General features: G+C 42.8%; 1 protein-coding gene across 1 annotated transcript; it reads left to right on the top strand.

Moving 5' to 3' along the window:
- The first annotated feature begins 2,148 nt into the window (after positions 1-2,148).
- NDUFA13 (NADH:ubiquinone oxidoreductase subunit A13) lies at positions 2,149-11,125 on the top strand. Its single transcript, XM_075264087.1, has 5 exons — positions 2,149-2,284; positions 5,927-6,005; positions 6,307-6,378; positions 8,746-8,815; positions 10,907-11,125. Exons 1-5 carry the CDS (start codon positions 2,191-2,193, stop codon positions 11,024-11,026), a joined length of 435 nt encoding a protein of 144 aa, XP_075120188.1. The 5' UTR covers positions 2,149-2,190; the 3' UTR covers positions 11,027-11,125.
- The last annotated feature ends 415 nt before the right edge of the window (positions 11,126-11,540 follow it).

Here is an 11,540-nt window from a genome sequence, read left to right as displayed (position 1 = left end):
CATAGGGGATGTCCAGTTGGGGAAGCAATAAAAACAGGCTCAGAGTAGGTTAAAAGTGTAGCATGGGGCCACACGGTGGCTCAGTGGTTAGCACTGCAGCCTTGCAGTGCTGGAGTCCTGGTGTTCAAATCCCGCCAAGGGCAAAAAAAAAAACATCTGCAAGGAGTTTGTATGTTCTCCCCGTGTTTGCATGGATTTCCATCCCATATTCCAAAAAAAAAGACATACTGATAGGGAAAAATGTACATTGTGAGCTCTATGTGGGGCTCACAACCTACATAAAAAAAAAAAAAAAAAGTGTAGCAGTACTTACTTCACTGATCCTCTACCACTCCTATTTTACATATCCTTGATTGAATTAAGAACTGGGGAATATGGCAGCAAAGTCAACAGTCTCTGTGATACTTTTCAAAGCATTCATGAACAATATTTGGCAGGATCCATAATTCTGCTATAATGAAATATCATTGCCATGAAGGAGTGTACATGTGATGCTATAATGTTGGGAATGTGGTACGTATCAAAGTAATAAGGAAGTTGTGATGTACTGTGTGTTTTTTTTAAAGGGCCCGGGGCCTAAATGACTACACCAGGAGTACGCAACCTTTTCTAAATGGTGTGCCGATATTTTTGCCGTTATTATGCCTGCAGTGTCTGCTTCTCACTTCCTGTATTTCTCTCCCTCCTGCTGAATGGGACACAGAACACTTCTGCGTCAGATAATATGCAGATTTTTGTACAGAAAAGACTGTGCGTTTACTTAGAGAGATAACAGACTTTAACAGGCTTTATCAGATTACTGCAATTATCTGAACGGATTGTCCTGCCGGAGAGAGCAGTGAGTGATTGATGTCACTTGTCCTATAGGTCCATGGTTATAGAAATGCAGTGTAAACAAAGGCAGAATTTCTAAAGCAATATATTTAGGAAAAGGCTTCAATATACATAAGTTACCAGTATAGATAGGATCTTTGACATGGGACAACCACTTTAACCTAAAGCACATTATCAATCGCCTATGCACCGCCAATAGAGGAGTTTCTTTGCACCTCTTATGCAAATCTGAAAGATTCCTCCATTATTTAATTATGCTTACTTATATAGTGCTATCATATTCCGCAGCACTTTAGACATTGACAGTCACTGTCCCATACAGGGCTCACAATCTACATAACCTTCTTCATGAGGCACCTGTGCACCCCAAACCCCCCCTGCCGGAATGTACCTTCAATGCATGAAGCACTCACAAACACCCTCACAGCTTATCACACCCCCACAGTAATACATCTCACAAAGGTATCAAACTCGCTATTCCCCACAGGGCCACAGCTTGCCAAATCCACCAAGCCTCAACCATAGCTTGCCATACTCTATAGTAACTCAGCTCTAAATACAATTCACCATGCACCCATCTCAAGACGCATCTCTCCTCCAAAGCTCACCGTGCAGCCAGCATCCCTCCCCCTCCACAGTGCACCACTCACCCCATATCTCCCTCCCCACAGTCTAATACGCAATCCAAACCTCTCCCCCTCCACAGTACACCATGCACCCCACATCTCTTCCTCCACAGTTCACCATGCACCCCACATCTCTCCCTCCACAGTACACCATGCACCCCACATCTCCCCCTCCACAGTACACCATGCACCCCACATCTCCCCCTCCACAGTACACCATGCACCCCACATCTCCCCCTCCACAGTACACCATGCACCCCACATCTCCCCCTCCACAGTACACCATGCACCCCACATCTCCCCCTCCACAGTACACCATGCACCCCACATCTCCCCCTCCACAGTACACCATGCACCCCACATCTCTCTCCCCCCTTTCTTCACTACATCGTGCACCTCGCATCTTTTCCTCCCCACAGTACACCGTGCACCCCACATCTCTCTAATGTTCCTCCACTGCACAGGACCCAACGTTTCTTCATGAGTAAGGTCCTTCTTACACGTAAAGACACCGCCTACCGAGTCACATGACTTAGAGAATGTTAAGGTCCTTACCAAGTATAGTATTTATCCAGCAACATCCGGTCACATGTGGAACGCACGTCTATCCAGGCCTCACAGAACTGTGCCACACAAAAGATGGCGGTCACGTACAGACACTGACGTTTCTTATTGGCGTAGCATTTTTTTGTAGGCGTTCTCACACAGGTTCGGTCTTCAGCTGGGAAAGATGGCGGCGTCCAAGGTGAAGCAGGACATGCCCCCTCCAGGGGGCTTTGGTCCAGTGGACTATAAGAGGAACCTTCCCCGCCGTGGATTCAGTGGTGGGTGTCTGGGTAGTAGTTTAGCGCTTGCCGTGCTTTGTCATTATTTCGGCTCCCCCAGGCTTGCGATAGGACAGTCATGACCCAGAGCCGAGCGCTTCATATGAGCGCTCATGGCCATCGGTGGCAGCTGGTAGTGCGGACCTGTGATGCCAAGCAGTGAAGAGTCTCCAGACAAGTCTATATGATGGAATATCTGTCAGGTGCCTTGGGTATGAAGAGCAGCTCCGTGTCTGGTAGTGCAGAGATTTGTCATGGCTCCTTTGTCAATGCCAATGACCGCTCTCCCTAAGGGATGCCCTAAAGGTTAGCTCTTTTTGTAGAGTTTGTTTTGGAAGCTTTATATGTGAAAGTCCAGGGACTCAGAGATCGCACAGCTACCAGGACAAGGGGGCACATAAACTGTACACTGTCTATAAGTTAGGGGGCTTCACACTTGTGCCCTGTGCCTTTGCACCCGTGTCCGCCTTGTGCCATTGCGCCAATTTTCTGTCCTCAGCCCCAGCGAAACTTAACAGGGGATGGCTCTTCGGCAGACAGCTTTAAAACCCATTTATATGAATGTTTTTTTAAAGGTAACCGCAGGTGTCCGCGGGAAAACCGTTTTTTTCTGCCATACACAAAGTTGGACAATGCAGGATTTTATGTCTGGCCGAAAAAAAAACTGTTTCCCCGTGGAGAGGCCACAGGCGGTTACCTTTAAAAACCCATTCATATGAATAGGTTTTAAAACTGTTCGCCGGGTAGCCGCCCCCTGTCCAGTTTCACCAGGGCTGAGGACGGAAACCCAGCGCAGTGGTACAGGGTGGGCACTGGGCGCATGTGTGAACGCCCCCTTACACAGTATTATTTAAGCTTGACAGTCTTAGGCAGGGTTCTCACTACTGTTGAATTCTGTTATGAAGGTGTCCATTAAAAAAATAAAATAAAATACTATCCAACAGACATTAATAGACACTTAAGCTGGTCTTACACGGCCTTAATGTAAGTTCACAAATGGTCCGCAATTGAGAGTTTTCAATTGCAGACACATTATATTCAGTGCAGATATATTCAGATATTTTATCCGTGGTGTGCCGGGCCGCAACCGAGGTCCGCAATTTATAGAGCAGGTCCGCAAAAGCCGTGAATTGCGACACTGCACGGACTCGCCCATAGAACTCTACGGGCGAGTGCAGCAGGACACTGGCATCTGCGGTGTCTGTTGCCGATCAGCAACTTGCGGACTGTACAATCGATACGGTCGTGTAAGACCAGCCTTAGGGCGGCGGGTTCACACCTGTGCCCGGTCTTCGCTTTGCTGGTTTCCGTTTCCTGCCCGAGAAACTGGACAGAAGATGGAAACTGGCAGGCAGTTTTCAAACCCATTCATTTGCGGCGAAACTGATCCATTTAATGGATCAATTTAAAAAAAGACGAAAAAAACCCCAAAAAACGGACATACTAGAATCAGTTGGTGTCAGTTAACATCATTTGTTGTCAGTCAGTGTCATTTTTTTTATACTGCCTGTTTTTTCTTTTTTTGGTTCTTTTTCTGCTTTCTGAGCATGCGCAGAAAAAAACAGACACAAAATAACGGACAGTAACTGATGGCTATCAGTTACTGTCTGTTATAAGTCTGTTGCTCATAGACTTCAATGATAAAATAAAATAATGGACGCTAGCCGTCCGTCAAGAATCCGTTTTTTCAAATGAACAAAAAATTCCTGCATATAGGATTTTTTTTCGCGTGGAAAAAAAACCAGATGGATTGGGTGTAAACGGACACAAGATAAAATCCCTTTGAAATGAATGGAAATTTTAATGGATTACTGATGGTTCAGCTAGTGTACGTTGTTAAAATCTTGTAATGCACTATAGCTACAGACACTGCTGATAGTCACCAATGGTAGTGTGAACGCCCCCTTAAAGTGCATCAGATTTTCTAAAGTGGCAAATGTTTAAAAATATGATGTACTTTTTCTCTAGGTTCACACTAGCATCGCCTGACCGTCAGAGGACCAGGGTAATGGACAGACGGACTGTTAAAATATTATTTATTTGGCTTGCTTGTATACTACCATCATATACTGCAGCGCTTTTCAGATATTGTCAGTCATTTTCCCATATAGGGCTCAATCTATATTCCTTACCAGTATGTCTTTGGGAGTGTGGGAAGAAACTCACACAGATGCAGTGAGAGCATACATATTCCTTGCAGATGTTGCCTTTTGCTGGATTAGAACCGAGGACTCTAGCACTGCTAGTTAACAGTGCTAACTATTGAAAATATTGGGTACATAGTTAATGGGGTCCATCGGGTGTCCATTGTTTTAAACATGAAAGCGGCAGATGAAAAAGCTGCGTGTGCTGGATTATATTTTCATCCAATGCTTTCAGGTGGACCTTGCGACAGAGTCTCCAGAGGACAATTTGGGGGTAAATGTGAATGTAACCTTTGACTGTCTAGTTTAACTTTATACCACTTATTATTTGTCTTAGTTTCTAACCAAACTTTGGTGCAATGGTTGAAATCTTATGGCGCAACTTCCAAAATTTTTATCACAATTTGTCTGTCTAGCATATTAAGTCACATCCCATTTGTAACAACCCCTGTCCACTTGTTATTCCAGGTGCTCAAACTCTTAGAAAGTGTCTACAACATGCTGTTTTTTTGCGTCGTCTCCTTAAAATATGAAGAAAAAAAAATCAACATGTTGTACTTTCCATAAAATGGTAATAGCGGTAACACACAGACTCTGAGGGCCCCTTTACACGCCGTAAGTGCGCCGCTCATTTAGACACGTATACACGTATCCGAGCGCGGCACTTAAAAACAGGCTCTGTTTTGAAGCGCCGCGCTCGGATACGTGTTTAAATGAGTGGCGCGCTTACGCCGTGTGAAGGGGCTCTGACAGACCACGTTGACTATAATGGTCTATAGGGTGTCCATTGTTTTAACCGATGTCGTCACTTGAGCCTCCTGATTTATATATTTAACCAAGGACATTCAGGAGGGTCATGGTTGCTTTTCTGGAAATATATATTACAGGTTATGAGAACTAGATTTTTTTGTAATGGGACACTAAACCAATAATTTATCCCTAATAAGGGGATCAACACTGTATAAGCTGGAGCTGATGGACTTATGTTTTCATCCTTATCATGTATGTATTTATGCCATACGGCCACACTCACAGGGCAGCCCAGCAGCTCAGTGGTTAGCACTGGGGTCTTAGGTTTGAATCCAGCCAAGAAAAACCTCTGTATAGAGTCTGTATGTTCTTTCCATGTATGTGTGGGCTTCCTCTGGTTACATATTGATAGTTATTTTAGAGTTTTTGTTGTATGCTCCATTGGGGATGGGGAGAAAGTCATTACAATTTCTCCTTTGTAATGTGTTTACACTATAAGTTATGAACAAATATAATAATCCATTCCCCGTTGACTATTTTGTCATGAATTGAACCCATGATTTTCTTTCTGGATACTATTGTACGAATAGCTATCTACTATCCTTCACTATACAAATTAGTTGCCAGACAGAGGCCCACAGTATTCTCTTGTGGCCTTTGTGTGGCAATGGAAAGCTAAAAGTACATAAAAACCGTAATGTGAACAGAGGCCAATTAATTTTATTTTATTTTTTAATCTTTGTTACAGGTTATACTATGTTTGCTATTGGGATTGGTGCGATGATATTTGGTTACTGGAGAGTTGGAAAATGGAACAGAGAGAGAAGGTAGGGAGATTGTCAAGTGAACTGGGGTTCATAAAACATAACTAGAATATTCTGAGAACATATTCCTCATTTACATTTTTAATTTGTCTTTGGGTACTTTTACATGTCTGTTTATTTTTTTTTGTTTAAAATTCCAAAACTAGGTGTAAATTATTTGGGGCATAATGCAGAATCTTTATAGAATGCCCATCCTTTTACTGTCCATTTTTTTTCTTTGTCTTCAAAAACTGCATAAAAAATAATTGGTGCAAAACAGTATGACAAGTACTATACAATTTTTATTTTCTCCCTTATTTTACAGACGACTCTATATTGAAGACTTAGAGACCCGTGTGGCATTGCTGCCTCTCATTCAGGCTGAATCAGATCGAAGGTAACAAGATTACAAGTTCATTATATTTGTTCAATCCTGCCACGATGTTTGAGTGGGCTTTTATATACTGTTGTTTCTCATACAATACACTTGCCTTGCTAGTTTGTACTCCCTTTTTACTTATGTGCATAAGACCTGTGTCTTCAAGTGGTGAGCCGTGAAAACACGTGGACTCCAAAAGTACTTTTCTCTCTGCATGGCTCGCGCGGAAAACATACGGACCCCATTATACTCTATGGGGTCCATGTGCTTTCACTGCTCACCATTTTTAAATGCGTTCGGTGCTCCGTTTGGGGTAAGTGGGGTCCCCAAGCGACATTCCCGAATGGACAGGTGAAGGAAACGGGAGATTTATGAAGACAGCAGTTTCTTCATAAATCTGTCTGTCGTTCTTCCACCAGGATGAAAATCTACACCGCTTGTTTTTTTGGTTTGGTTTTAAGTTTTATGCTAAACATATTTTTAAAGAATTTTTCTTGAGGTTGTTAAAACATTTTTCCGTGTTACGATCTATATTTAAAAAAAAAAAAAATCTTCCTGCAGTTTTGATTTTGTCCACTAGGCAATATAATATGCTGAATCTTCTGTATTCTGCAGGAGATGTAGCAGCCTTCTCACTTGATGAGATCAGTGGTCATGTGTATGTGAAAATAAGATACAGAATCCACTAGTCCACCCCTCAGCCCAACCTTACCTCATAGAGCTTGCCTAGGCAACTTTCCCATACATTTGACTAGAGTCTACTCCAGTCCATTGTGTATTTAGATTTTTTTTAACATGGATATTAATTTGGAAAATTAAAGAGATCATCAAAGATTCTTTAAATCAAGTTTTTATATTAAGCATATTTTAACAATAGGTCATTCCCTGGTGACACATTACCTTTAAAAGCTTTCCTTGGCTGTCTTTGCGTTTCTTTTAAATGGATGGAGTTTGTTTGTAAAATAAACACAATGGAGGAAATCTTGTATATTTGTTTTAACACTATACTGAATGATGATAGATGAAACTGAAGGAGCTCCTTCTGCCTTCATTATTTTGCAAATGTTTCAGTACATTACCGTATTTTCCGGACTATAAGGCGCACATAAAAACCTACGATTTCCTCAGAAATCGTAAGTGCGGCTTATAGTCCGGTGCGCCTTATATATGGATGGAAGCGGCGGCAAAGTCTGCGTGCCGCTTCCATACATACATAAAAGGCACCGTAAGGGTGCATTCACACTACGGAACGCCGGCGTGTATCACAGCCGTACACGCCAGCGTTACAGCAGGGCTGCCGGACACTTCCCATTCATTTCTATGGGAGCCGGCATGAGAGCGCTCCCCATAGAAATGAATGGACAGACACTTCCCATTCATTTCTATGGGAGCCGGCATGCGAGCGCTCCCCATAGAAATGAATGGAAAAAAGTAGTCCATTCATTTCTATGGGGAGCGCTCGCATGCCGGCTCCCATAGAAATGAATGGGAAGTGTCCGGCAGCCCTGCTGTCACGCCGGCCTGAAACAGAACGTGAAACTTACCGAGCGGTGCAGGGTGGGCGGGCGGGCATTCAGGCCTCCTCTTCCTCCGATGTCCTGACCACTTCCTCCGGCGCTCGCGAACTAATGGCCTGGGCGCATGCGCAATATCATAATGCTTCTACTACTGCGCATGCGCCCAGGCCATTATCAGCGAGCGGCGGAGGAGGAGGACGGAACATCGGAGGAAGAGAAGGCCTGAATGTCCGCCCACCCTGCACCGCTCGGTAAGATTCACATTCTGTTTCAGGCTTTTATTTTAAAACAGGGGGGGGGGTAGTTTAATCTAACTTTTACGGTTGGGCTCTATCAGCATGATTTTGCTGATAGAGCCCCTCCTCGCCTGCCGAGCGCTTCCAATAGAAGCGGCTGGCACGCGGGGGGTTAAGCGGCCGCTGGCAAAGTCTGCCTGCCGCCGCTTTCAATAACATATAATGCGCACCGGACTGCGGCTTATAGTCCGATGCGCCTTATATATGAACCGAGACGGACTATAAGGCGCTCATGGGCAATGCGGCTTATAGTCCAGTGCGCCTTATAGTCCGTAAAATACGGTATTCTGATCTTATGGGACTTAAAACAGTGATCAGAACAATTGCAGTGTGACCGTAGTCTAAGCAGAACTTGAATACAATTGATATTGCAAAGTGTTCATATGGTCTAATTAAACTATAAACCTTAAATGTGTATTTGCACACCATAATGGTCTTGTCTCTTTGTCTTGAATACTATTTGTTCCTATAATCCTAATAATAAATATGGTAATTTTGTATATTTATCTGACTTTTATCTGATTTTTGACACAGTAAACATAACTGTTTTTTGTGTTTTTGTTTTTTAAAAGAACATTACGAATTCTGCGAGAGAACTTAGAGCAAGAGGCCATTATCATGAAGGATGTCCCAGACTGGAAGGTAAGAACATCCACCAATCCCAATATATGTTTATGTAAAATGCAGTATAAAGCAGGATGATAATGTATGTTAAAATCTGCAATTATTAGAAGAGCTACTGATATCAGTCTATGCCCCTATATTTAGAATTCCTATAAAATCAGGTGTAATATATTTAAAGAGGACCTTTCATCAGATTGGGCACAGGCAGTTCTATATACTGTTGGAAAGCTGACAGTGCGCTGAATTCAGCGCACTGTTGGCTTTCCCGATCTGTGCCCCGGGTAAAGCGCTAGCGGTCCCGGTACCGTAGCGCTTTAGTGTCAGAAGGGCGTTTCTGACAGTTAGCCAGGGATGCCCTTCTGCCCAGCAGCGCCTATTGCGCTCTACTGTGGAGCGGGGAGGAACTCCTCCTCCCCTCCTGATAATACTCGTCTATGGACGAGCTGTGTGAGCAGAGGGAGGGGGCGTTCCTCCCCGCTCACACTGTGCAGCGCGATCGGCGCTGCTGGGCAGAAGGGCGTCCCTGGCTAACTGTCAGGAACGCCCTTCTGACTGTAAAGCGCTACGGTACCAGGACCAATAGCGCTTTACCCGGGGCACAGATCGGGAAAGCCGACAGTGCGCTGAATTCAGCGCACTGTCAGCTTTCCAGCAGTATATAGAACTGCCTGTGCCCAATCTGATGAAAGGTCCTCTTTAATATGATAAGCTGATAGGGAGTCATTCTGATATGTCCCCCTTCTGATGTACTGTCAACTTCAGTGTATATAGATAACATCCTGCCTGCCTTAGTTAATGGCTGATGTGTAGATGGGTAATCCTTAATCAGAATCAAATAATTAAAACGCCACAGGGGAACCAATGGTACTTTTACCCAGAAAAACTAAATTCAAGGGAATAATAACTAGGAAAAACCAGGTCACACAGTTTTGGCACTCTCCAAAACCAAGAAAAACTACCAGATATAAACCAGCAATTTCTCAAACTTTAAAAATAAATAAATAAATAAAAAGCTTGTCTTACTGTACCTTAGACTGCAGACTGACCTCAGTGGGACATCCAGGAGATCCGTACGGAGATGATATGATACCAGAATAGCAGGTTTACTTGAGGAATCAATCAGGAACCTGACAACTGGCAGAACATGAAAGGATAGGGACGTACTCACTCCAATATCACCCTAACCAAGGCCCATATGACCTTAAATTTCCTACCTTAAACAGCTGGGACCTCACCCTAATATGCCCTGTCTATGTCATTAAAGTGGAAAAACTTTGCTCACGCTCTAAAAAAAAAAAAAAAAAAAAAAAGTAGAAATACTTAGCTATATATCTGTTTAAAAATGATATATCCCTGTCATCCATTTGTCAATGATCATTTAAAGCGTAACTAAACTTTCAGACAACTTTTGATTTTCTGGCAGTATCTGTCATGAATACATTTTGTAATATACTGTATTAATACATTTGGGATACTTTCTGTTAAATGATCCTTTCTGCATGTTTTTTCACTTTTTTCCCTGGTTTCTGTATTAAGAGCTATTTCTGCTTCGCACTGAATGTTACTGTGTACGGAGTACGGGCTGTGTAACATGTAAAGAAAATTATGGTATATCTTGGACGTTGTAAAACGTACAAGCTTGTTTGGTGTCTTATGAATGGAGATATCACTGGTTGAAAATACAATTGGGATTGGGATTTTATTATATAGGTGCAGATTTTTATCCTAATCTCAACTTTTTCAACCAGTGATATCTCTGGAAATAATTTACATGGCACTGCAGCCTTGTCATATGAAAGAGAATCTCCTCTTTCATATAACGCCAAGCTTTCCGTATGACAAGTTTGTATGTTTTATAATGTTTTAGATGTAACTGCATCGGCATCCAGTCGCATCTAGCCGTTTTTTTGGACGGCCTCCGCGTCAGATTCCGGTCCAAAAAACTCACGTGTAAACTTACCCTAAAGATTCTTATGTAAATATAATATAATATTATATATATTAATATATTGTATTTTATATTACACATTTTCGTGCTCGGTACTATTGTTGTAGTGTTGCTGTCATGAAGGTTCTAGTTACATCTGAGTTTTTACTTTTGTCTGACAGGTTGGAGAATCTGTATTCCACACGGACCGCTGGGTTGCTCCTACACTAAATGAACTTTACAACCTTCGTCCGCGGGAGGAGCTGATTAAGGCAAAGTCAGATTTCCAGTGGTATGTGTGAGCCACATTTGGACTATGTATTTAAAATCGGAAATAAAACCACCATCAAGCTTTCAGACTCTTATCTTGACGTACAATAAAATATATATTCCTTTTCAAATACAGTGTGCTAATCATTTTATGGTGTTTATGAAGTATTAAGTGACCACATCTTCATACTTGACAAGTGCATTGCCAATTACAACATGAATTGGCTACAAAGGCTTTTTCCATAAAAACCTGGAATGTCATTCAATAGGAGAATGGAGAAAAATGTGAAAGTATCAGGGGAAAGAAAGTAACGAGAAAAGCAGTCCATCTAGAAAGGAGAGAAGGACCAGTTAGGAAGGCGGAGGAGTAGTAAAAGGTATTCCATAGGAGCCATACCTGCTGATGGCAACTGTTGTCTGTCTGATTTTAGCTCAGGGAGGAGACCTTCCATATGCCTTACATGAAGGACCTCTTGTACCCAGGAAGTGGTAGTGGAAGGTGATGTAGATTTCCACAGTCTAGGGATGACAGACATGGCTGCCACT

The sequence above is a fragment of the Leptodactylus fuscus genome, chromosome 1, assembly GCF_031893055.1.
Source record: "Leptodactylus fuscus isolate aLepFus1 chromosome 1, aLepFus1.hap2, whole genome shotgun sequence".
NCBI classification, from domain to species: Eukaryota; Metazoa; Chordata; class Amphibia; order Anura; family Leptodactylidae; genus Leptodactylus; species Leptodactylus fuscus.
The sequence above is the reverse complement of the archived record's forward strand: the minus strand, read 5'-3'. Positions and strand labels throughout refer to the sequence as shown.